Raw genomic sequence first — 25,960 nt, forward strand, 5'->3', positions numbered from 1 at the left:
CTGTATCCCAAGTTTCTAAATTCTTCTTGTAGTTTCAGCGTTGATAGATAAGGCAGTTCCCCTTGCTGCCCGTCCGAAAATGGGACTAACCATGCCATGTGCAGTTAGGAAAAGACCTCTGAAACTGAAAGATTCCCATTGACTTGAATGGATGTTCAATGAGGTCCTTTACTATATTGCTAGTGTCCTCCCATTGGTGGCTCTATTTCTGTGGTGGATGGAGTGATTCCAGTGTTTGCAAATGTTGTGCAGTGCTTTGGAATCCTCAGAGACATTATGTACATGGAAGATTATTATTGCAGAGAGGATTGTTTTAACAAGATATGCAGGATATGGTCCAAAACTCATTAAGAATTGGAATGATGAATATAATTTCCTTTATATTACACTAAGGCTTCGTCTATATTATGCAGGTAAGCCATTTCTGGATGCATCATTCTAGCTACTGCAATTGTGTAGTTAGAACCGACTTATCTGCAATCAACTTACCTGGCCATCCACACAGAGGGAGGTCATTGGGAGAGTTTCTGCCACTGACCTCCCTTACTCCTTGGGATAGCGAGGAGTACAGGGAGTCAGCTGTCAACCACAGCTAGTTCAATTTCACACATCTCTACCAGACATACGAAATTGAATTCTGGAAGATCAACCCTGAACTGATTGATCTTCCCCATATATAGACAAGCCCTGAGAGTCTAATTTTCCTCTGTCCGGCAACTCGTGCAGTTATTTATACCACTGCAAAGTAAACATGAACCACATCGAAATGAGAATGTTTTGCAACCACTTTCCACTGCTGCAAATAACTTCATAAGATATGGAGAATATTTACCCTTCAGTGTTTCTGACATGTCCTTTTTCTTCCTTTGCATACTGAGTTGTTTTTCAGCATAGCAGAACCCCTACTTTTACAGCATAAAAACCTAACTTGCTATTGTCCAACATCAATATGCTGAAACTTTAACTTGCAGCATTAAACACTATCAAAAGGTTTCCAGACAATATACACAGCAGTGATGGAAAAAGCTGAGCGGAGTAAATACTTTTTAATCTGTGTGAACACACTGATAAACATGTAAATCTGCTAAAATGTCCCATGTCCCAGGGAAGCCACTCCTATACTATTAAATAGGCTCAAGTGCCACCTGCTGGCAAAACTATTCAATTACCAAATATACTTTTAGCAAGAGAATGTAGCTAATGCACAAAGAACACTATGTGGTCCAGAACAAATTATTTTTAAAAAGGAATATTATGCTCTCCATTTTTGGTTCACTTAAGAGCTCTAAATGCTGAGTTTAACCGAAACAATTTAATCAATGGCCTATAATGAGTTCGAGTTGATTCATAGCGTTATTACCACGGTATAAGCTGCCTGAGTAGGAACCCTGCAGACTTATTATATTTGTAACTGACTATGTTTAGTGTTTAGAAAGGGAGATGTATGTAAAACAGCAAAGACAACCCACAGTGCTCCCTAAAGGACTGGAACACCAGAGTGTTCATATGGCTGAGAGATGGAGCACACTGCAGAGGTTCACTACATGCATTTAGTTCAAATAAAGAATCCAGAAAGATGTTTGTTTTATCTGAGCCATCTCTGTGAGCAAAGCTGGGGCTGGATCTTACAAACACTTATTACCAGGCTTAGCAGTTTACTACTGGGCATAGTTCAGTTGAAGTCAACGTGGTCACTTATTGTCATGCTTAAGCAGGTGTTTAGTAAGTTTCTGCAGGAAATGTTGGGAGAAGAGATCCTCTTATTTGATTTTGGCACCTCATGGTCTAAATATAATGAGCTCAGACACTCTTGTTTGATTTTGTTATAACAAAACCCTCTGAACCACCCAGAAACTTAAAACGATTTGATTGTAAAACCGGATGAAGGTTCCCATAAGGACTGCCCAATCCTACTAGGACCAAGTTTCCCCAGTGATGAAGACTGCACAATGCACATATGTGTCATCCAGCAGGAAACCAGACATGACATTTGCAATGGGAGGAAAGAATCAAATACCAAAGGAGGAAAAAACACAAAGAAGTTAACAAGTTCTTTCTCAGAAACAGCATGTGCTCTGATGGAGAACATCAAGAGTTGCTTACATCAAAGAAAGTCCCTGCATGCTCCAGGATGAGCTGGCTGGAATCAGGCTTGTTTTTGCAGTAGGTGACATAGATCTGAAATTTATCTGCCTGCGAAAACAAATATCAAGGGAAAAGTGAGATAAGCTATTGCTCTGCTCTCATAGTCACCCATTAAGGCTCAGAAGAATAAATACATAAAGTTAATCTGTTTCTGTTGCTCTAATGAGAGTATTGAAGGTTAAACGGAACAATTAAAGGCAAACTGTGATCTTCCAGTATAAGACTTGGAAGGAATATGAGGTACACCAAATATTAAACCTGTTTGCTTTTCTCTAACAAATCTACAGGTAACATCAGAGCGAAGGCTCATGCAAATGTTTGCAGCTTTATTCTGGGACACTGAGTAAGCATAAGACTCTGCCAGAGTACTCCTTTAAAGAAGATGCACCATTTAATAAAAACTTCTTGGTAAAGCATGAACAACATCTGAGAATGTTTGCTTCTGCCTCAAAGCATCTGTTACAAAGCTAAGGGCTAGATTTTTGTCACAAAGATACTGCACGTTACTATCGTGCCATGGAAACATCCTCCAGAAGGAATTCTGGCTGAGGTATTAGTTACACAAATTCCTATTCTGGACACCTGAGTGCTGCATGGGGCTACATTGTCTATCTATTATTACTTTGCTCCTAGGGAAGGTTGTAGTTTATTGTTGGCCTATAGCAGTTGTCACCCAGGCTGGCTCAGCTGTGTTACCCAAAGACTGCAGGAAAGCTGGAGGGACATGGGGGGGTGAAGAGGTGAGCAAGGCTTTAGTTTCCATTGCTTCCAGGAAGAAGCAAACAGAAAGTCAGCATATATCTGTGTCCAGTTTACTCCTCTGTGAGGATGTACACTCCAAGTCACAACATAGCCCTAAATGCCCTGTATTCATTGAGAGACAAATATCACTTGCACCAATCTCTAGCTTGCTCTGGTTTGGATTTGAGGATATAATAAATGGTGAAGCAGGAAGCCTCATTACCCAGGTGACAAAGCAGTGACCCACGTCTTCAGGCAGTTGTTCATATTTCTCTAGTTCTTTCAGGAAAATGCTGAAAATGTGAGAGCAAGAGAGAGAGAAAGAGAGAGAGAGATGGGGTTAGTTACTCCATATGGCTAAATATTTATGCCCCGCTAAGATTACTGTTAAAAGTATCTTCACTTCAAAACTAATGAACTGAGTTTTCTGGCCCAGCCATTGGAAAAAAAGTGTCTCTGTCAATGGATGCTTTTTTATTTATTCACAACTTCTCCATCTGAAATGTTTGTTCCATACCTCAACAATAGATAAATAGATGATGATCCTTAACACTGGGATAGTGCTGTAGGGGCAACACAGTGCTGTGCAAGCATAAATTAAGTCATCTTCACAGCAACCTTGTCAGAGAGATAATTATTAGAAAGCGGTGGGAAACAGCTTCTCTACATGTAAAAACTTCTGAGATTTTAGAAATGTTCCCATTCTACACCAGGACAAAAAAGCAATCCCTTGAAATATTTGAGATAGAGAGAATCAGAGAGAGAGAGGGATTACACTGTTACAGCCAATAGCCCAATGGCTGGAGCGCTCAATTCCAATCCTTGCTCCAACTGAGACAGAGCATTATCTTTATTTAACATGAGACAATGAAACAGAGAAGTTAACTGATTTATCCAATGCTACATAGTGTACCAATAGCAGAGCAAGACTAGGAACTGACAAGTTTATGGTTTCCAGTCCACCACACTGCTACCCCCTTATATTAATTTAGGCTCAATTAGACAATGCCAGCAATTTACAGAGCTAAGAGTGAGGATACACCTATACTACACCCAGAAGTTGACTGCCGATATGTAATTTTAGCTACACCAATTGCGTCGCTAAAATCGATTTATCTGTGGTCGACTTTCATGTCTGTCCAGATGGCAGAAGAGCGACAGGAGCATTTCGCCCATTGACCTTCTTTATGCCTCCCCTCTCGCAAGGAGTACAGGGGCCAATGTCAACCCTGGGAGCCTCATTTCGTGCATGTGCAAAATGAAACCACAGAAGATCGACCCTCAGCAGGTTGATCTTCCACTGGAGTGTGGCTCTAGCTTGAGTCTCAGGTTACCATAGGACTTTGGGATGAAACTCACTCTGTGTGTTATCAGTACAAGGGATGTTCATCTTCTGCTGAAATATGGAAAGTGTTAAAACAAAAAAGCAGTTCAGTAGCACTTTAAAGACTAACAAAACAATTTATTAGGTGAGCTTTAGTGGGACAGAGCCACTTCTTCAGATCATAGCTGAACCAGAACAGACTCAATATTTAAGGCACAGAGGACCAAAAATAGTAATCAAGGTTGACAAATCAGAAAAATATTATCAAGGTGAGCAAATCAGAGCGCAGAGGGGCAGAAGGAGGGGCAAGAATTGGATTAAGCAAACTATGTAAAAGAGCCCCTATAATGAGCTAGAAAATTGCTGTCCTGGTTCAAACCATGTGTAAATGTATTGAATTTAAATATAAAAGAGAGTTCAGCAGACTCTCCTTCCAAACTGCTGTGAAAAGTCCTCTTCAGTAAAACACAGACTTTCAGGTCCAGTGATGGTATCTCCAGAATAGATACATGGACAAAGTTGGCAATGGGCCTTGTTGCAAGGAAAAGTTCCAGGATTGGTGTTCCTGCAGTATAGACTATGGTTGTTGGTTAGAATCCTCATGAGGTTGGGAGGTTGTCTGTAGGAGATAACAGGTCTGTCACCTTGGACCTTCTGGAGTTTGGCATCCTGATTAAGGATAGGTTGTAGGTCTTTAACAATATGTTGCAGTGGTTTGAGTTGGGGGCTGTAGGTAATGACCAGTGGTGTTCTGTTATTGGCTTTTTTGGGCCTATCTTGGAGTAGCTGGTCTCTGGGTATTCGTCTGGCCCTGTCGATTTGTTTTTTTTTTTTATTTCTCTTGGTGGGTAATTCAGGTTTCTGAATATTTGGTAGAGATCCTGCAGTTTTCGGTCTCTGTCAGTGGGATCAGCGCAAATGCGATTGTACCTAAGGGCTTGACTGTAAACAATGGATCTAGCTGTGTGTGCAGGATGGAAGCTAGAAGCATGTAGGTAAGTATAGCGATCAGTGGGTTTCCAGTGGAGTGTGGTACTGATCAGGCCATCCTTGATTTGTACAGTAGTGTCCAGGAAATGCATCTCTCACGTGGCGTAGTTGAGGCATAAGATAATGGTGGGGTGCAGATTGTTAAAGTCTCTGTGGAATTCTTCTAGAGCCTCTATACCATGGGTCCAAATCATAAACAAGTCATCGATGTATCATAAGCAGAGGAGGGCTAATAGGGGATGAAAGGTGAGGAATCATTGTTCCAGGTCAGCCACATGAGGATTCTCACCAACAACCACAGTCAATACTGCAGGAACACCAATCCTGGAACTTTTCCTTGCAACAAGGCCAGTTGCCAACTTCGTCTACATATCTATTCTGGAGATACCATCACTGGACATAACCAGGTTATTCACAGAATCACAGGCACATTCTCATGTTCCTAAACTAACATCATATATGCCATCATGTGCCAACAATGCCCAGATGCTTTGTATATTGGACAGACTTCAAACTCTCTTAGACAATGATTAATGGGCATAAAACAGACATAAAAACACTGCTGATTCACAAACCTGTCAACCAGCACTTTAATGGAGTGGGCCATTTTGTTAATGACCTGAAAGTCTGTGTTTTACTGAAGAGGACTTTTCATAGCAGTTTGGAAAGAGAGGCTGCTGGACTCTTATATTCAAATTTGACACATGAACACGTGGTTTGGACCGGGACAGCAATTTTCTAGCTCATTATAGGAGCTCTTTTACATACTTTGCTTTATCTAATTCTTCACTCCCCCACCCCACTTCTGCCCCTCTGTGCTCTGATTTGCTCACCTTGATAATATTTTTCTGATTTGTCAACCTTGATTACTATTTTTGGTCCTCTGTGCCTTAAATATTGAGTCTGTTTTGGTACGGCTATGGTCTGAAGAAGTGGGTCTGTCCCATGAAAGCTCATCACCTAATAAATGATTTTGCTAGTCTTTAAAGTGCTACTGGACTGCTTTTTTGTTTTCATAGTATATAGACTAGCACAGCTATCTCTCTGCTACTATGGAAAATGTTATGTCACTCAGGTCATCCTCTGGCTCTGGAAAGAGTTTGAAAAGAGTTGTATGTGCTGTGTCCTACTATTTCTACAATAGTAAATCCTACAGGATCCCCAGGATACAAACATCAGTTGCTGCAAAACAAGTACAGGAGGTGGGAGGAATACCATAATGGGAGAAAGGTGAATTAGAGTAAAAATCAGACAATCTCATTGCTCAATTAAATAGCAAATGGAAGAAGTGGAGAGGGTGGAATCTACCAATAAAAAATGTGGACACTTCAAATGGGCTAGCAGTTTAGATACCCACAAGGTATAAGTCATTTTTCTCATAGCTGAAATAGTTTGAATCTAGCTTTCTGGTTCATTTTAAAGCTGATTGTATAATCTTTGAGTGATATGGTCCCTTTTGGACCATTTCTATTTATGTACTGTCTTAAGTTATCACAAGTTTCACTTTATCTGACTGAAGCACAGATAGTTCTTTAAATCAACAAAGTGTTGTTTTGTTATGCTTGCTTCTAAGACTGCCTCACTTTTTGATGTATAATTTGAAGGCTTGATTTGAATTGCAATTACGTGTCCCTTGGATGTTGTAAATGTTGCACATACATATAAACTAAGGACAGAATAGCTCTGAATGTAAATCGGGTTAATGTAAAGGATATAGTCCCAACCTGATGTAAGCAAGCTACAGGTTAGGTGTCAATACCAGCTAAATGTGGCTGTAGAAGTGGCTATTGCTTTCTCCCATTGACCATTCCTTCTATTTCTAGCCTTTTTCAAGAGATAATCATAGAATCATAGATCACTAGGACTGGAAGGGACCTCAAGAGGCCATCGAGTACAGCCCCCTGCCCCAATGGCAGGACCAAGTACTGTCTAAACCATCCCTGATAGACATCTATCTAACCTGTTCTTAAATATCTCCAGTGATGGAGATTGCACAACCTCCCTTGGCAACTTATTCCATGGTTTGACCACCCCGACAGTTAGGAACTTTTTGCTAATGTCCAACCTAAACCTCCTGTGCTGCAGTTTAAGTCCATTGCCTCTTGTTCTATCCTCAGAGGCCAAAAAGAACAAGTTTTCTCCCTTCTCCTTATGACACCCTTTTAGATACCTGAAAACCACTTTCATGTCGCCCCTCAATCTTCTCTTTTCCAAGCTAAACTAGAACAATTCTTTCAGTCTTTCTTCATAGGTCACATTCTCTAGACCTTTAATCATTCTTGTCACTCTCTTCTGGACCCTCTCTAATTTCTCCACATCTTTCTTGAACTGTGGTGCTCAGAACTGGACACAATACTCCAGCTGAGGCCTAACCAGTGCAGAGTAGAGTGGAAGAATGACTTCTCATGTCTTGTTCACAACACACCTGTTAGTGCATCCCAGAATCATGTTTGCTTTTTTTGCAACAGCATCACACTGTTGACTCATATTTAGCTTGTGGTCCACTACAAGCCCAAGATCCCTTTCTGCTGTAGTCATTCCTCAACAGTCTCTCCCCATTCTGCATGTGTGGAACTGATTGTTTCTTCCCAAGTGGAGCACTTTGCATTTGTCCTTATTAAACTTCATCCTGTTTACCTCAGACCATTTCTCCATTTTATCCAGATCATTTTGAATTATGACCCCATCCTCCAAAGTAGTTGCAACCCCTCCTAGCTTGGTATCATCTGCAAACTTAATAAGTGTACTTTTTATGCCAATATCTAAATCATTGATGAAGATATTGAACAGAACTCGTCCTAAAACAGACCACTGTGGAACCCCACTTACTGCACTTTTCCAGCAGGATTGAGAACCAATAAGAACTACTCTATATATACTACTATATATGGTTCACAGGCAAGCTTCCAAACTGCTACTTAAAAGGTTGAATTTACTGACTTCATCTCAACACAGTAAAATTGTTAGGATTTACAGTTCAAGCTGTCTGTTGCTCCAATCCAACTTGGCTAGATCAAGTCCTTGAATCACACAGGGTTTGATTTTGTGCCCATCACATCAATGGCAAAGATCCCATTGACTTCAATGATATAGGACCAGATTGCTGATGCTCTGTTTGACTCATGTAATACAAGATCTTTATCAATCTAGATACATTTGTCAGGAGTGATTAAATCTGGCAGACCTGCACTGGGCTTCAGGTGGGCTAAGAGTACATAAGAGTCTCAGACGTTTACCAATAAATAAGTCTAATAATTCAGAAGTGATAATGATTGTTTTGCTTCCTGCGAGTAGCTGGCTAGAGAATCTCTCTCGCTCTTTAATTCTGATTAACTTCATTTCGTGACAAGGGCCCTATTAATTTATATCAATCAGTTTATAACCTGAGCTATGCTTTGCGTGCTAACCAGGGATCAGGGCCCAACTTCTAAATAGGGAACATATTATGATGATACATATATGTACTGGTACATATGCTCTGTAACTAGGCTTCATTTTTCCCATCTCCAAAATTGAGGGAATACTACCTAACCTCTTGATGCCTGACTTTTCCTCAAATGGGCCTAATGATACCTGCATTACAGTGGCATACAGCTTAATTCATTAATGTCTGTAGAGTGCTCTGAGATACTTAGATGGAGAGAACTTATAGGACTGCAAAAAATTATTATTACAATAGCATTACTAGCCTGGCTTGCCTGGCTTTAATTAGCTATAAAGCAAAATTTGAAAAAAGTTTAATTATTTCTAAAAAGACATAAACCAGGAAAGAGTCAGTATTCCCCAGGTTTGGATCAATAACTCCAGGCCTTTTTGTAAATATTACCATACCTTTTTGCAGAACACATTGTGCAAAACATGCAGAATAGTTTGGAGCTTTCATTCTGTTTTTTAATCAGTGAACCTTCTTGTATGCATTAGGAAAACCTACTTGTTATGAAAATCATAAATCTCCTGAATGTTGCCAAAAATGATATGTTCTTTGTTAAGAATCCCAGGAGGTATCTCCTCCACTCCACTTGTCATTTCCCAAAGGTAGGTCTGAAAGACAGAAGAAATTCTTAGCATCAAGAAGTGAAAAGCAAACAAACAGAACTTCTTGTTTTCCTACCAAAGGCACAGATTGGTCAGGGGAATGAGCACTTGGAGACGAAAAAAAACCCACAACTGAAAAGAAATAAAATACAAGTGCTCCAATTATGTGAAAAATGTCTCAAGAAATTCGAAGTGCAGCCACAGTGTAGAATGCCTGAGGAGGAAGTGAAATCATGCTGTCAAAGCCAGATCTCGCTGTCTCTCTTAATGTTCTCTGCTGATAACCAAATAGAACTACAGACAGAAAACAGTTCAAAGGTAAGGTAAGTTCACAACTTCAAGAGTGAGGCATTTATCATTCAATGCATAAAGCCACATTGTAGATGTAGGAACTTGAATGCTAACCTCCTGCCCTAAAGTTTACCTTGTTTACTGTCTTCACCAACACAGACCTACTCAGAAGACATTGTAGGCCACAGAACCTAACCTGCACACTCCTGCAATAGACTCATATCCTTTGGTTGAACTACAGAAGTCCTCCAATTGTGATTTAAGGCCTTCAAATTACAGAAAATCTGCTATTCAGGCTAGTTTGAACCTGCAAGTAACCAGAGTACCACAGTCACAGGGAAGTGTTTCTACTTTCTGACTGGATGAATGAAACTTTTAAAAATAGAGGAGAGCTCAGACTGTCACTTTGAGGTGCAAAAGGTGCACTGACACATGTTTATACACTGACATATAAGAGTATCTGCCTTACTTTCTCTTTCTAACAATGTAAAGAAGAGCTTATTCTCTTGCTTTTCCAGCTGCCACCCATAGGTGCTGACTCTGGGTGCTCTGGAGCACCCTCAGAAATATTAGGTGCTTAGCACCTACCAACAGTCCCCCAGATCAGCTCATCCTTCTCTCCTGCCAGTGGCTTCCACTCGCTGGTGGGCCTGGACAATTAGCTCCTTCCCCTCCTTCCCAGGAGCTCCTGCCCACTGGTGATCAGTGGTGTTCAGGCGGTGCTGTGGGTGGGGGGGAGGGGAGGGAGAGGAGTAGGGTAGGAAGGGGTAGGAGAGGTAGCAGAATGAGGCAAGCAGAGGCATGACAGAGGTTGGAGTTTTGGGGGAAGGGACAGAGTGGGGGCAGGGCCTGGGGTGGAGCAGGGACAACAGGAGGTGGGGCAGGGGTGGAGGCTTGAGGGGAAGGAGTGCAGAGCTGGTGGGGCTGTGGGTTGAACACAGGTTGAGTAACCCCTGGAAACTGAGGAAATCAGTGCCTATAGTCTCCCCAGTGGAACCTGATTGTACTTTCCAGCCCTGCTTCTCTATCTTGCCCTAAGCACCACTACAGGGGGGCAAAGAAGCTGAAATGACAGTAACTTCCCAGTGCCTGAAACTCAGGCTTTACTTACAGCCTAGTACAGCACAAATATATGCGAGGAAGCTGTACTTTGACCTTCAAGGACAAAGAACTTACCTCTAAACATTCATGCAAATCCCTGACGTAAGCTTTTTCAGTCTGAAGCAGTTCAGCCATAATGAATCTGGAAGGAGGAAGGTCTTTCAGTCAACTTGTACATAAGACACATTTATGGCATTACTAAAATGAAAAACTCTCTTCTACATTTGTCATAAACCAGTGCGCTGCCATTCTAATTTTCACCTAACTAGTATTACCTAGGCTCTATGGGAATAAAAATCATCATCATGATCATCATCATCATCACACCTTCCAAATCTATGAATAAAGTATCACTTATTTTCTAGTCACTTGGGACTAGTCGTATATACATATTATTATTAACCCACCTTTGTTTAAAAAAGAGCCTTCAGGAATAAAATCCAATGTGTTTGTCAAATCATTTGGTGTGTCTCATCTACGGGCCAGTCTTCCAGTCCTTAGTCAGTGCGTCTCCCATCTATCATACTGGAGTTCTGCATCAGTGAGGATACTGAAATTGGCCCACACCACCTACATTTTTAAAAGTTTTCACTATTTATGGCCAACCTTGTTTCACCTTTACTCATATTGAGTAGTACTCTGATTTCAGGAGGACGATTTCAGGAGTAAACATCTCAGTGTCAGGTTGGCCTTTAGGCGGCTAAGTTATTAGGTACCCAATCTAACACAAGTAGATGTTGATTTTTTGAATTTCTGAGCAACCACTGCTCCAGCTGAAGTCAGTCTGAACTTGGGTTACTCAGTGCCTCTGAAAAAAGCAAGCCCTAGCTTTCTCAAGCTGTACACACAAAATTTTGAAAATTTGGACCTACATCTTGTATAACCACAAATAGAACAAGCCCTCAAATCCAAACCATTTTTATGCCGTCCCTTTATTGCACTTCATATTTCACAGGCTTGAGAAGAACTGCCTGTGTAAATTATTACATTCAAAACCTTAGCACACACAAACTAAGCCAAATATGTGCTGAGAAATTACTGCTTTTCTATATTTTAGCCTGACCTATAAGAGCCTTAGTCCTGAGATTTTTAAACATATCTAAACTACACCCTGAGAATTTTAAATCCCATGAATGAAACCCTGGCCTTAATTATGTCAATGTCACAAATCCCCCTGATTTCAGTGGAGTCAGAATTTCACTTCATCTGATCATAAATTGTTAATTCGGAATAGTGTTTGATTGCACATACGCATATTATTTTCACTTTCTCTTCTCCCTTTTATCCAGACAGAAAGACCCTGGTGATAATGAGCCTCTCAGTGTTATAACCAGGATGTACTAATCCATTTCTCTGAGTCACTCCTTAAACTTTGTGGAAATAATTAATCACAAATAAATTAAAAATAAATCTTTTGAAATCACTCCAAGCTACAACCACAATGCCTACTCAAGCCCCTATAGATATATCTCTGTAACCCCAAAACTAGCTGGATTTATGGAGCTGTGTCCATGGGGAAAGGTCATTTCATGTGTGGTGTTGCTGCAGCATGTGTTTGGGCACATACTCTTTCTTTCTGGCTGACTTCCTTTTTTCTTCATTAACCTCATGATTTGCATCTCGCAACTTCACCTCCCGGTCTGAAAGACTTGCTGGAATGATGTCTAGTTCCAGGTCCTTGTTATCCTATAAAACAGTAATCACACAGATTGCCAGGTGGGTCTAATCCCAGGGTTTGTATATTAAGAGGCAACACATTCACAAGACTAAGCAGACAAAAAGGAATACAAATAGGACAAAAATGCCAAAGATCATATGAAGGAAATTCAGAGAAGTCCTAAGGAGACAGCCATGTCAATGGCACCCTTTATATAAGCTTCACCTGGGAAGAATTTACTTAAATGGAAAGACTGTGTTCAGGTTGAACCTCACTAGTCCAGCAACCTCAGGACGTGAGCAGTGCTGAACCAGGGAATTTGCTGAACCTTGAAAGGTCAATATTGTCTAGCAGCATTACCAACACTTCCACTGCTTACTGGTCCCTTAGAAGACTTTTAGAGGTAAAATACAGCTAAACAACAGCACAGAACACTGAGAGCCAGGACTGGTGGCTAGAAACAAACTTTATGGGACCACAGGAAACTTGGCCACATCCTTGATAATTGTACGTCTGGCTAACTAAAACCAAGCCAGATTAGAAAGGGTCATTTGTATTAATAAAGATGCCTACTTGTACTTTTGTCTGGGAACTAAAGTGTAGCTAAAGAACTAAATCTGCTTATCTTACACTGTGGCTGGGTCTACACTTGCCCCCAACTTTGAAGGGTGAATAGGCAGCACTTCGTTAGGCTAATTCTCCCTTGTGGCAACTGCAAGGCATCAAACTGAGAAGTGCTGGCATGTACTCCTTTTTGAAGCATAAAGGGACTTTGAAGTAGCACGGGCACTTCAAAGTGTTCGCGGCTACACGCATGCTGGCACTTCGAAGTTTGTTGCTTCAAAGTTGCCGCAGGGGAGAATTAGCCTAATGAAGTGCTGCATATTCACTGCTGCACTTCATTAATAATCTCCCACAGCCCTGATTAATATGACCCCTTCAAAGTTGGAGGCAAGTGCAGACAAGCCCTGTGAAGGCTAAGTTAGGTGAGTAGTATCTTACTCCACAAATGATGCAATAATGAGAAATGTGGCTTTACTCAGTGTAAAGGTATTTCAAACTAGTTTAAGATTAGACCAATTTGTTTCAAAAGGACTATTCACCTGATCACCTCAGGAGAGCAGAATTTGATCCCCAATTTAAGTTAATAAGTATTCATCCTACAGTATTTTCAGGAAAAAATACAGCTTACTAATTCCTACTGTGACAGGTTCTGTAGATGCTTCCAGTAATCTTCTGCCCCTGGAATTCCAATCTAGAGAGTCATTAGTAGAGGTACATAAATGAGAGACCTCTGTAAGATAGGGGCCATTAAACATGCCTCTTAATTGTGGGTTTGGTGAGGATGACTGTGTACTGTCTTTGGTTCTTTACAGTGCTGTAGAATGACTGCCTGAAAGGGTTTAAAAGGTTTTTTATCCACAGTATGAAATACCAGCTGTATGAGTTTTTGTTTTCTGTGCTTCACTGGATAGCTCCCAAAGAGAACCCAGAGATAAGATGGGGAGCTTTCAGACCTTGGCTGTCAGGGCTGGGATGTGGAAATCCAGATCAAGGGTTACCATAGCTTGTTTAATCTTTTTGATATGTTGCTCACTCCCCGTCTCACTGGAACTAGAGCAAACATTTGTGTAGAATGCTTTTCCTTCCTCCTCGTTTATGTTAGCCTATTGATTTCCAATGAGTAGCTTTCTCTCTGTAGGTGGAGCTATTTCAGAACTGCTTGGTATAACATCACACTAGGACATTGACTTACAGTACCTCTGTATTGATTCCAAGGGCTTTTTCAAGTGAGTAGCGGTATTTCCCCATCCTCAGAGAGAAGTCCCGATAGCGTTTGTCAACAGTGGTGACCCATTTCCTGATTTCCGTGGCATGTATATGTCCTTTTTCTACAAAGCTGTCAGCCAGCTGTATGAGAAGTTTCACTTTCTCCTTGGTTTGCTGCCCAAAACATGGGACATGGTTATGACAGGTTTATTATTATTCTTTGGTTTTAATTCACACAGCAGCCAGATGCAATTAATAATTTTACACAAACTAAAGGTGTTATTTCATAATAGCTGTGTCTACACGTGCACGCTACTTTGAAGTAGCAGCACCAACTTCGACGTTAGGCGGCGAGACGTCGAAGTCGCTAACCTCATGAGGAGATAGGAATAGCGCCCTACTTCGACGTTAAATGTCGAAGTAGGGACCGTGTAGACGATCCGCGTCCCGCAACGTCGAAATTGCTGGGTCCTCCATGGCGGCCATCAGCTGGGGGGTTGAGAGATGCTCTCTCTCCAGCCCCGGCGGGGCTCTATGGTCACCGTGGGCAGCAGCCCTTAGCCCAGGGCTTCTGGCTGCTTCTGCGGCAGCTGGGGATCTATGCTGCAGGCACAGGGTCTGCAACCAGTTGTCAGCTCTGTGTATCTTGTGTTGTTTAGTGCAACTGTGTCTGGGAGGGGCCCTTTAAGGGAGCGGCTTGCTGTTGAGTCCGCCCTGTGACCCTGTCTGCAGCTGTGCCTGGCATCCCTATTTCGATGTGTGCTACTTTGACGTGTAGACGTTCCCTCACTGCGCCTATTTCGATGTTGGGCTGAGCAACGTCGAAGATGAACATCGACGTTGCTGGCCCTGGAGGACGTGTAGACGTTATTCATCGAAATAGACTATTTCGATGTCGCAACATCGAAATAAGCTATTTCGATGTTGGCTGCACGTGTAGACGTAGCCAATATGTACAGCCTAGAACCTTTAACTCCCGCCTGTCTTGCAGAAAGGCAGGATTCAGAATTAATCAATGGAATTCATCTTGCTTGGTGGGAAATCCCTGGCATGAAATATAGAAGAGTAAGGCTTCACAACTGTACTCACAAATGCATAAAGGAAAAATATTCTGAACGGTAAAGAATATCTTTTTCTTTCTTACCTGTTACTTCTTGTTTTAATGCCATAAATCCTAGCAAAATATCAAACCATTGTTTGTAATAGCTGTGATCTTGGATCTTGGATAATATTTCAAGTCTCCCATCACAATACACACACAATTATTTTGAATCCATGCCTAGGTAATTCTTTTAAACGTTTCATCATCAGTACTTCAAAACATCTGCCACTGAGGTGGGCATGAATAATTGATTTCTGCTTTTGATTGGAATATGAATTAATTTTTTGGGATGTCTGAATATGATTTAATTGATTACTGAGGCTGCAGCACCCTATCCAAGTACTGAATTCAGAAGTAAAACAATGCTATTGTTCTAATCAGACTAACAACTAAGAGTGGCCTGAAATATAAAATTCATACCCAGACTTCCAAACTCCAAAAATTTTATTCTAGTCAGGTTCTTACACTACCTCAATCCCCATAGGATCTGATGTTTGCAACTGTTTCAGATCTGGGGTTTGGCTCAGTCCATTACAGAAAAATGGAACAACATTTATGTTCACAGCTGGATTTTAAGTATGTATTCCCGACTCTCCCCCACCCGAGAAGTTAAAGATGTCTGTATGTCGGATTTGGACCTGGTCTATCTGTGATGAAAAAATGCTTATAAAAACAAATGTTTAATATAAATGAAACAAATTGAGTTCCAATGTTGATCTCCCCAGTGTGACTCAACCATTAAACTAAAAAAGCAGAATGATACTCAATCACATTCCCAAAGTATCTTTGCCTTCAGTCCTGATGAATATTGCCTGGCCTACTTTTCAAAGGTGAAGAGCAGCTCAGCTCCTTCTATAATCAAAAGCACTTCAGATGTTTGGCACCTTGGAAAATCTACCCAGAAGTGTACAAATATTTGTTTCACCCCACAAAATCTTCCAAGAGATTTCAAAACTTGAAGGCAGTTCTTTGTAGTTCTAGCAAAACATATGAATGGGAGAGTCAGTGACCACCTCAGTAGCACTAGAAAATTAAACTTGTTTCATGAAATTCAATTTCACCCCATGAAAGGGGTATGTAATTCACAAAACTATTGGGTCCTTTGACTTTAGATCTTTTTGGACAAGAAAATACTGGCGGTAAGAAAACTGCTCATTGGCATCTGATTGTGATGGTGACAGTGGTCTGGGAGAGGCATACATTTTCCAGTTTCTTAAGACATGGAAAACCTCCTATAGCTATTGTTTTAAAAGAACCTGCATTATACCTACTTTGATCATTTGTCATATTTAATCCCCATTTTCAAATATATATTCTCTCACTAACTTTTATAAGAAAAAGAAGGGGAGGAGGATGAACATGAAGTCTGTGATACAAGACTACACAAACATTGAGAGTCACATGAAGAATTAAGGAATATAAATTTATATACCTAGTAGACAGAGGCTGCATAACACTGAGGCTGGTGCCCTGCTGCAGTCAGATTTAGCAATTTATATCCTTATTTGTGAATACCCTTGTGGATTCAGTGTATTTTCTGTCTGTAAATTAACTTTAGTTTGGATTAGTTTGCCTGAAGCAGTTCCAACCCCATCATCAATCTATGACAACCCAAGATTCCACAGCAATTTCCATAGAAATTAAGAGTTCTTTCCAATGGAGCTCAGGAAACAACAAAACTAATCCTGGGAATTTACCAACCCATTCATTAGAAGTACTTCATTGGGATCAATAGAGCATTCCTAATGAATAGTATGGTCATAAGTAGTCAGTCCAAAGAGAATCAGTTAAAGAAATTGCAGTAGTAATTACAGAAGGAACATCCATTGAGGCCAAGGTGACCTCAAATATGTTAGGCTAAATTAACTACCTTTTGCGTACAAATTTGTTTGGGGCTAGAGTTTTACTATGTCTAAATTAGGAACTTAATACCTGTGAATTATTCCTTGTACGAATCAGCTCTCCCTGCCTTACAGTAGAGCAAAACTATGCCATCTCCAGAAACAGATAGTATAAAAATCCCATTTTTGTGCTTAGAACTGGTTAAAAAAATGGTGTGTCACAGTTCTCAAAAGAGAAAGTTCTGTCCTGGACCGAGAATGTCAAAAGCAGATTCCCGAATCCAAAGAATGTTTATTGCACTGTTCTAAGCCCCTGACAAAAGAAGTGTGAAATAGAAACCATAAACACAGGCTCAGGAAAGGCAGATGCCATAATTAGAATGTTGTTACTGTTTACCTTGGCGGGTACTCTGAACTCCCCATATTCTTTCAGGAGTTCCTGAGTTTCTTCTGCTGATTCCCCTGTGGAGTTGTGAGTAGAGAGGTAATATTCTCCTGTTTCTTGGATCCAGTCTAAAGCCTGGGAGTAGCAAAAGCAACCAAAGAAAATTAAAAAAAAAAGTAGGTTTGTGTATTTCAAAAAAATGAATCCTCTTATGGTAATTCTTACAAATGGAGGATCTCAATTCCAGTGAGACCTTGTGTATGAAAATGCACTTTAAGGACACATCAAGAGAGCCCTCAGTTAAAGCAGCTGGCCAGATTCAGAGGTGATATATAAAGTTGCATAGGTTACCTCCTGTGAGTGAGTTAAGGGATTTTAAATAAGAGTAACTTACATGGGCTGGAACAGATTCTGTGGTGTAGCCACACTACATTCAGTGGCTAAACACAACCTGAAAATCCCTTTGACACAGGAAGAATTTTCAGAAGGCCAAAACAACAGTGCTTCCAGAGGATTTGTCTTGGCAGGATGGCACAGTGCAACAAGAGTGGACCCAGAAAAGAGGCTTGTACTAAGAAAACCGACTACCAGGAGAATGAGTGAGAGTCCTCCCCACCCCAACTCTTATACCTATTAACCAGAATTTTCTCATATTTTCCAGCCTCCTCCCTCATAAGTTGTACAAATATCAGGCCTGATTCCCCATTGCTTTGCCTGCTGCTTCGTGTTTTATGTCTATGGAAGGGGGAGAAGGGAGGAAGGATGAGAAGAAGGTATCTCCAGGGATTAGGGAGTTAACCTGATTTGGGTGACCAAGATTTAATTCCCTATTTTGCCACAGAATTCCTGAATGGCCTTGGCCAAGTTAATTGGGCAGGACCACCCTGCAATTAAACACTTCCAGCTGGCTCATGGCACGGAGCTCTGATCAAATGGCTGTTTCATTGTGGTGTAGATATTTGGGCTCAGACTAGACCCCAGTCTCTAGGACCCTCCTAAATGGGAAGATCCCAGAACTCCATATGCAACCTGAGCCAGAACAGCTACTCTGCCCCTCAGCCCAAGCCTAGAGTAGATGAGTCAGCTGACACAGGACAACCATGAGTGTCTAACTGCAGTGTAAAAATACCCCACTTCTCTCTGTGCCTCAGTTCTCCATCAGTAAATCAAGGATGAGTGAACTTCCCTATCTTATATGGGTTGTAAGAATAACAAAATGTGTACCCCCATATTGTCTGGGACTCAGATACTAACAAAAATGTATTGTTTGGGAACCAGTTACTAAAGAAACGGATGCCAAATATATGCAGAATATAAGCAGATAGTGTAAAATACGGCCTGATCATAATTCTCCTGTCACACACACAGTACACACTTTCAGTACTATAAAATAACTACACTTGGGGAAGGCTGTGTAAACTTTCCCTTTAATATCGCCATCTACTTATTTAGACTCCTTTTCACCTACTTGCCAACACATAGCTTATACCACTGTTCTCCCTCTTTGCTAGATTTGACCCTGGAACTAGAAGAAGGAGCAAAAGATGATAATTACAGTGGTACAAATGTCTGCCTGTTAGATTCTTTTCTGGCTATACCCTTCTGTTTCAGATACTCTCAGTCAAATTCTTCAGTTCTTAATTCAGCAAAACTCAAGTTATATTTACATAAGACTTTCCTGGGTTCTGTCAGACTCCCTCAACTACCCCTAACATGGGTAAATTCATACCACTTTATAGCTTCCCTTTGAATCTAGCCCAAAGTTTTGTCTGCTCTGTCAGTGTATGCTGTATGACAGAGAAAGTTGTATTTGGAAGCTCTCTTCCTTGCTGGGCTTAAGCATGGATTTTATTTTTTCTTTCTGCTTGCTTTCAAACTGATGAGCAAAACTCAACACAAATTTGTATTAATAAAACTATTATTCTTGTTTTGTTCTGTTTTGTTTTTTAAAAAAGTGCCTCCAAAGGGTTTTCCCTTCCATTTCTAATTGTCCAGGCTGCAGATAGGATTCTGAGATGCAATGGAAGCTCAGCGTGAAAGCATGACATAGATACAATGGTGATCTATAAAGGCCCCAGACAGGACTGGGTCATTACAGTACCTGCTTGGCACTGCGCTCAAAGACCACATACTGTTGGCACTGATCTAATCTCCGTTTCTTCAAAGTCCAGAAATGAAGAACTCGGTTCTCTCTCTGCAGCAGCTCGCTCAGAATGGCTGTGGGTTCAAGCAGAAAGGTTCTATAGTAAAGGCAGACATAAACCAACAAAGTGAGTTCATTTGCCTGTCACGAGAATGAACTCACAGGAGTGGAGCCCTTCAGACCATCCTTCTTAAATAAGACATTGAGTTTAAAAAGGCTGCTACAAAAACACAAAACAAATTTTGGAGAGTTTGTAGTTGAAAAATCAAAATGAGTAATATTGTAACAGTTGCAACATTACCAGCCATTAGTGATGATTTATAGGAGGAATGGGGAAAATGCCAAAATAAAGTTGAGTTAGATTTAGTTCCAACATAACTTGATGCACAATATTGTTGCAACTTCACTGCCTGTTCTACCCTGCTGCTTCTCTCAGGGCCAGGAGTGATGGAGACAGAGGAAATGTTGCACTTCTACTCTTTTGTGCCTGGTGAAGGGCTTTGAGACAGTCCAGCATCTTGGGTCAAGTAGAGAAAATGGCATTTTAGAAACAGCAAGTACTTCTGCAGAATTTAGGGAATGATTCCCCTCCTCTGTAGCTGTAACAAACTGGTAAAGTTCCACTAGCCGAGGGACATAAGGTTTTGGGAGCTTGTGAAGAGGGTGGAGACTCCTGAGACCAAGGTGCAGCCCTTTACAGTGAACTTAGTTTACAGGAGGGATGAGACCTGTGGACTACACATTGATTCGTTCATCTTTGCTGCCTAGGAAAAGGAGATAGTACAAGGGCATTATGGAAATAACTGCTCTGCTGCTGCTTGACGGCCTAAGGAGATACGTGTTTTCTGACCACTTGTGCCAAGTCAAGCTATGCAGACTTTACGCTGGGGACTAGAACTCGCTACCCATGAGACAATGGAAGTTTTGGTGCCCAAGCCTGTTAACATCCAGAAACCGGCCAGAATACCTATTGCGGTATAAGCTAATATAGATCCCCCATAGCCATTTTCTATTTCAAAATAAAGGTGATTTTTATTCCGGAATAATTACTCGGCTTTGGAAGGTAACTGTTTATTCTGTAAGAAAGTGATTTTTATTTCAGAACAGAGTTTCCACATGGGGAGTTATTGTGGACTATCCTATTTGGCAATAGCTAGCCCTGTCTAGCACTACTTGAGGTCTAAAGCCCATATTCAAAAAGACACTTGTCTACATGAGTAGTCTCATCAAAGTCAGTAGAGCTTTGTGACAATTTTGGATGCAATTTTTTTCACCAAAAATTCCAAATTAAGTCAACCAAAACACTTAACAAATTTGTGCTGAATTTACTAAATTGCCTGGGTTGAATAATCTCCACCTTTCTTCCAGACCCAACACCCCTCCAAAAGAATTAAAACATTTCATTTTAATATTTTCCAAATGAAATGGTTCAACATTTTAATCCAAAACCACTTATTGCTTTGAATCTTACTTTCATATTATTAATTTTAAAGGTAATAAAACCTCAAAAATAAACTGAAATGAAACATTTTGTTCAGCTTGTAACAAATTCTTAACGTTTTTTTCAGCTAGCTAATTTTTAAAAAAAAAATCTTTTCAGGTTAACATAATATGATTTCTCCAACTCTTTTTTCGTTTGACCACTGAACTGAAACTCTGGTTAGCTGCATTCTTGCACCGGAACTACTCACTAGCAAATGTTAGGCATGTGTTTATGTACCTTGCTAAATGAGGACCTAACCAATATAGCCTAACCTTTTTAATAGATGCAGAAATCACAGAGTGACAAAATTCAACCAGTTTGTCAAATTCAATAGCAACTTTAACTAAATGTAAGATTAAATCTGGCATCAAAAGAAAAACTAACACCAACAGAGAAAAAAAATGGTTTTGTAATGATCACAGGCATTTTTATTGTCTTACGGAGTGCAAATAATGTAGGTTCCTGCACCCTTGCTGTAATCTATATAATATCTGCATTGCCATTAACCTGCTCCTTTCTACAGCTTCACAAGTAACTCAGCAATAAAAAAATGACTTCGTTCGGCAGCTTTACTAGTATTTAGCAGCACCTCAGATGACTACTGGGGACAGATTAGCAACTGTTTAATTACGAGTGGGGGAGTAGGAGTGGAAACAAAGCCTAAAACTTCAAATATATCGTCATGTTGAAACAGTGTTCTTTTGACCAAGGGAAAGAGTCTAGTGATGGACAGTTGGTTAGTGTGTGACCTGGCATACAAAAGACGAAATGATCGGAGTTGCTTTCTGATGCAAACAGATTTTGATTTTCTGCTTGTCTTGGCAGGAGAGGTGTGTATCATGATCTGTGTGTGTGTGTGTGTGTGTGTGTGTGTGTGTGTGTGTGTGTGTGTTCCTGCTTTCATAGGTTTTAACACCAAAAGTGTGTGTGTGTGTGTGTGTGTGTGTGTGTGTGTGTGTTCCTACTTTCATAGGTTTTAACACCAAAAGTGTCTTATGGTTATGCTGTCTGACTTGCTGTTTCAAAAGAACCATGGAACTGCACCCTGTCATTTCCTGGTGCTCCCATCCAAATGAAAGGAGCCATAGGACTAGGGTTTGGAGGTTCTTTCTGTTTTCCATTTAACATTCACCTGAGTTAATGTTTTGTATGAGAAACTCAGTCTAATGGAGAAAGAAACTCCTTCATAAAGGTCCCACATTGTTGTTGTTAAAGTTATTGACAATAAATGTTGTCTTAGTTATAGTAGGTGGACGTTTCTGGGCTCCTTTATGATATGCCTCTAGAAGTCTCACGATGATGAGAATCTGATGTTGAGGTTGGTGATAGAAAAAGCCTTATGGTGTTGTTGCCTCAATGTACTAACCTTTCACTTGCTGCTCAGGCCCCCTGGTATGGCTTGCTACTCCAGGCATGCTGACGTTGTTCCTGTGTATGTACTTGAGGAATACTTCAGCATTCCTTCGTGCTAATGTGCAGGCCTATGGAAAACCACACCCCCAGAGAAGAGTTAGCATTGCAAAAGTCCTCTCCCTTCCTCCTAAATCTCCCCCCAGAACAACCAAGAGGAACTTTATTGAATGTTGAGTTTTCTTTCGACCTCCAGAAGCAGGGCCTCATGCATGAAAGAATTCTGGAGAGCGACTGGCATGCAACAGGTGAACAGTCACAAGTATTACACGTCACCCACTAAACCAACAATCTCATGGATGATACATTGAACAGTATTAAAATACGTGGCTGTAGAGAAACAGTGGCTGATCATTTTCTGAAGCCAATTAATGATGCTGATAAAGTAATTGTGCAAAGATCTGGTACAGATTTTCAATCAAGCAGAAATCGACTGATAAATTTATGAGTGTGATTAACTAACAGGGTTGCCTGCAATAGCATAGATTGAACTTGCTGACACAGGAGGCCCTTCCCAGTGCTATGTGCCAATTAAAGCCTCATGAAATTTGGCCACTGCAAAATGCAGTGAGTGATCTATATATTTCACTTTTTAATAATGGACTATGTGAGTAGTTTCATAGGAGTATAAGCATTTATACTGGGGGACAGTCTGCAGGCTAGTTGACATTCAAGCCAGCCAGTTCAGCATCTCACATAGCATAACATCTGGATTGCAGTCAGAAAGCCCAGAATTAACCAGGGTGCTGTCGGTGGAGGTGAAATCTACTTTGCTCATCTCTAATTCATTAGTTACATGGAATTCTAAAAATTGTAAATCTGAAATAAGCAAACATGAAATGCCTGTGCTATCTGATATTGTAAATTTTCAAAATAAATTACTTTGAGAATAATATTTAGAAAGTGTATATCAATTACTGTGCTCCAATGGAAATGCAAACATTCTCTAATTAATTCTTATAATGCCTCTCTGAGGTAAGTATTATTATCCCATTTTTACAGGTGGAAAACTTGCTCAGAGGGTACATTAGAATTTGGAACCTTCCACCCTTCTTTTACTTTAAACTGTTCCACCTCTTAGAAAATAAATTAGTATAATAATACTTATGAACCCTGTTCCTCCAAGCCCGAATGAGTGTCTGAGCAACGAAGGGTGGTCAGACCTTGAGAAAAGCCTCCTTCTGTTCTAGATGTTTGCTGATAAGGGGGATGACATGGTCTATCTCCGCTGCTGGCCCAAGCTTATCCCGACCTCCACACCAATCTTCATCCCTTCTGTACTCCTGTTCCAGACTCTCCAGCACACTGCACACCTGAAGAATGGCCCCAAAACACAGAAGCTCAGTTATCCAGAGTCATAATCAGCAACACAACAATCAATTAAAAGCTGGTTCACTCACTATTAGACCAGTCAAAAGCACTTCCCAGAGAAGTACTTGGGATCCCAGTCCACAGGAGATGTGCCATCAGGGAATGCTGGATATGTGAGTGCAAAGGGCTCCATCATAGACAGCCAGATCACTCATTCTTCACAATAGGGATTCCTTGAGTTCCGTACTGTGGTCTGTAACTCTTCCTGGTTAAAGGGGATAAACCTCACTTTTCCTCCAAGAAATGTGAGAAATCCCCACCAGGTTGGAAAACCTGAGGTTTATACTGGGGGAGGGTTCCTTCCAGCACTGAAAGATCGTTCAGGAAATGATCCCTACTCAGGAAAGGTGCTTTGACATGTGCTCAATCCCACTGAAGTCAGCAAGATTTAGCACATGCTTGAAGTTAAACATATGCTTAAATACTTTACTGAAACAGAACCCAAATCTGGAATTGATTTTCTTCAGCTGTGTGTTAGGGCTTGACTTTGCCCAGTTTCTGTAATTGTTGGTTAGAAAAGGTTAGAGTTTAAATGGTTGTAACCTCCTAGTGTTGATGTGGTTATACCGGAATAGAGGTGTTTAGCTACATGGGTTGAACCTCTCTAGTCCTGCACCCTGGGGACCTGACCAGTGCCGAACAAGAGAATTTGTTGGACTATGGGAGGTCAGTATTGTCTAGCAGCATTACCAACACTTCCACTGCTTACTGGGCTCTTAGTAGACATTTAGGAGTAAACTAGAGCTAAATTACAGCACAGAACACTGAGAGTTAGGACAGGTAGCTGTAAATAAACTTTATGGGACCACAGGAAACTTGGCCACACGCTTGATAAGTGGATATCCAGCTAACTCAATCATACCGGACTACAGCTGTTGCTGGATGAGAGACTTCTGGATTAGAGAGGTTCAACCTGTAGCTTACTCTGGTAAATTTACATAAGGGAGCCAACTAAACCCCTATAGTTAATCAGTGTGAAAATGGTGAACAGCCCTAAAGAGCAACAATGCTTTTGCTACTGTGAGAAGACTGATTTCTGATAGTGTGTGACTGGGATTCTAAGCATCCTGCTGCCCAAGTGGTAGGTCCCACTGACTTCAAAAATATGTCCTAAGTTTTCCATGAATTTCACACTTTCTTACACATTTCCCACCAATATCCATATGAACAAGGCTAATGTTCAGAACAAGTTTGTATTTGCACAAGAAGCGTGCCACGTGCTGTACACAGAATAAGCCTTGTGTTCACCTGCTCTTTATTTTGGGGATTTTGAGGGCATCAAAATAGTTTCGAGCACTAGCTCTGAGGCAATTAATCAAATGAGATGAAAAGCATTATGTGTGTGTCTTTTACAAATAGGACTGCCTCATTTGTGCAAATGACATTACTCATTGTTACCATGATGAGGAAAATTAGCATAAATCTGTTGTAAACGCAGTCAGGAAGGAAGTAGGACAACCTTTAGTCAGGGGACCATGGGGTGACCAGAACAGCTGCTGTGGAAAAGAGTCATGGAGAAATTCAAATAGTTCTTGCAATACTCCAGCTTCTCTCCCACAGTTGCTTTCTGCAGGGCTCTCCCTTTGTGAGAGTATAAAACCCCCATTACTTATTACAGCTATCCTCCTGCGTATAAAAATGACTGTCATCTAGTCAGGGAACAGAAACAACATGTAACCTAGGTGACTGATCAAATAGCCTGACTGTTGACGAACGATTACTTGCTGAGAACACTTTGTGAGGTGAACTATCTTTACACCAAGCATTCCCTGAATAATAGCAACTAATGAACAAAATTGTTGGACATAGCAAAATGCTCATCAACAACTTCAAGTGGAAAAAGGGGCTAGATTTCATAAATAAATCACATATATTTTGTCCAGCACTTTTCACTGCATAAGGCACCAGTGTACCCTTCAGTGGTTTTTTTTCCCCTCTTAGATTTGTTTAGAAGCCATTGTTCTTTTCAACATTATCTGTACTCAGGATTGTAACTGTGTTCAAAACTCTTGCCTTTCAAAGACATGTAAAAAGGCTTGCATTTATATTGAACTTGGTTACAAACGCCTTAAACAAGCCATGTTGGAAGCTAGCCCATGGATAGTTTGTAACATGGGGTATTAGACAAATTTCTGTCCACAAGAAACTGTGCTACCATCAAAACAACTACA

The 25,960-nt window shown here is 40.7% G+C and overlaps 1 protein-coding gene across 13 annotated transcripts in view; it reads right to left on the reverse strand.

Annotated features, from left to right (window-relative positions):
- Positions 1-25,960, reverse strand: part of KALRN (kalirin RhoGEF kinase) — a 489,190-nt gene that overhangs the window by 216,539 nt on the left and 246,691 nt on the right. For all 13 annotated transcript variants that reach the window (XR_012646382.1, XR_012646380.1, XR_012646383.1 and 10 more), the window contains exons 16-25: positions 23,582-23,731; positions 22,375-22,489; positions 19,484-19,599; positions 17,395-17,517; positions 14,046-14,228; positions 12,195-12,313; positions 10,703-10,769; positions 9,132-9,241; positions 3,110-3,179; positions 2,104-2,193 (exon numbers count right to left, since the gene is read on the reverse strand). Coding sequence is in view for 8 of the 13 variants with exons in the window: in XM_075000963.1 (XP_074857064.1) it covers positions 2,104-2,193; positions 3,110-3,179; positions 9,132-9,241; positions 10,703-10,769; positions 12,195-12,313; positions 14,046-14,228; positions 17,395-17,517; positions 19,484-19,599; positions 22,375-22,489; positions 23,582-23,731 (1,143 nt within the window). In the remaining 5 variants the exon portion in view is untranslated. The remainder of the gene's footprint in view (positions 1-2,103; positions 2,194-3,109; positions 3,180-9,131; positions 9,242-10,702; positions 10,770-12,194; positions 12,314-14,045; positions 14,229-17,394; positions 17,518-19,483; positions 19,600-22,374; positions 22,490-23,581; positions 23,732-25,960) is intronic.

Source organism: Carettochelys insculpta, chromosome 8 (genome assembly GCF_033958435.1).
Source record: "Carettochelys insculpta isolate YL-2023 chromosome 8, ASM3395843v1, whole genome shotgun sequence".
Lineage (NCBI taxonomy): Eukaryota > Metazoa > Chordata > Testudines > Carettochelyidae > Carettochelys > Carettochelys insculpta.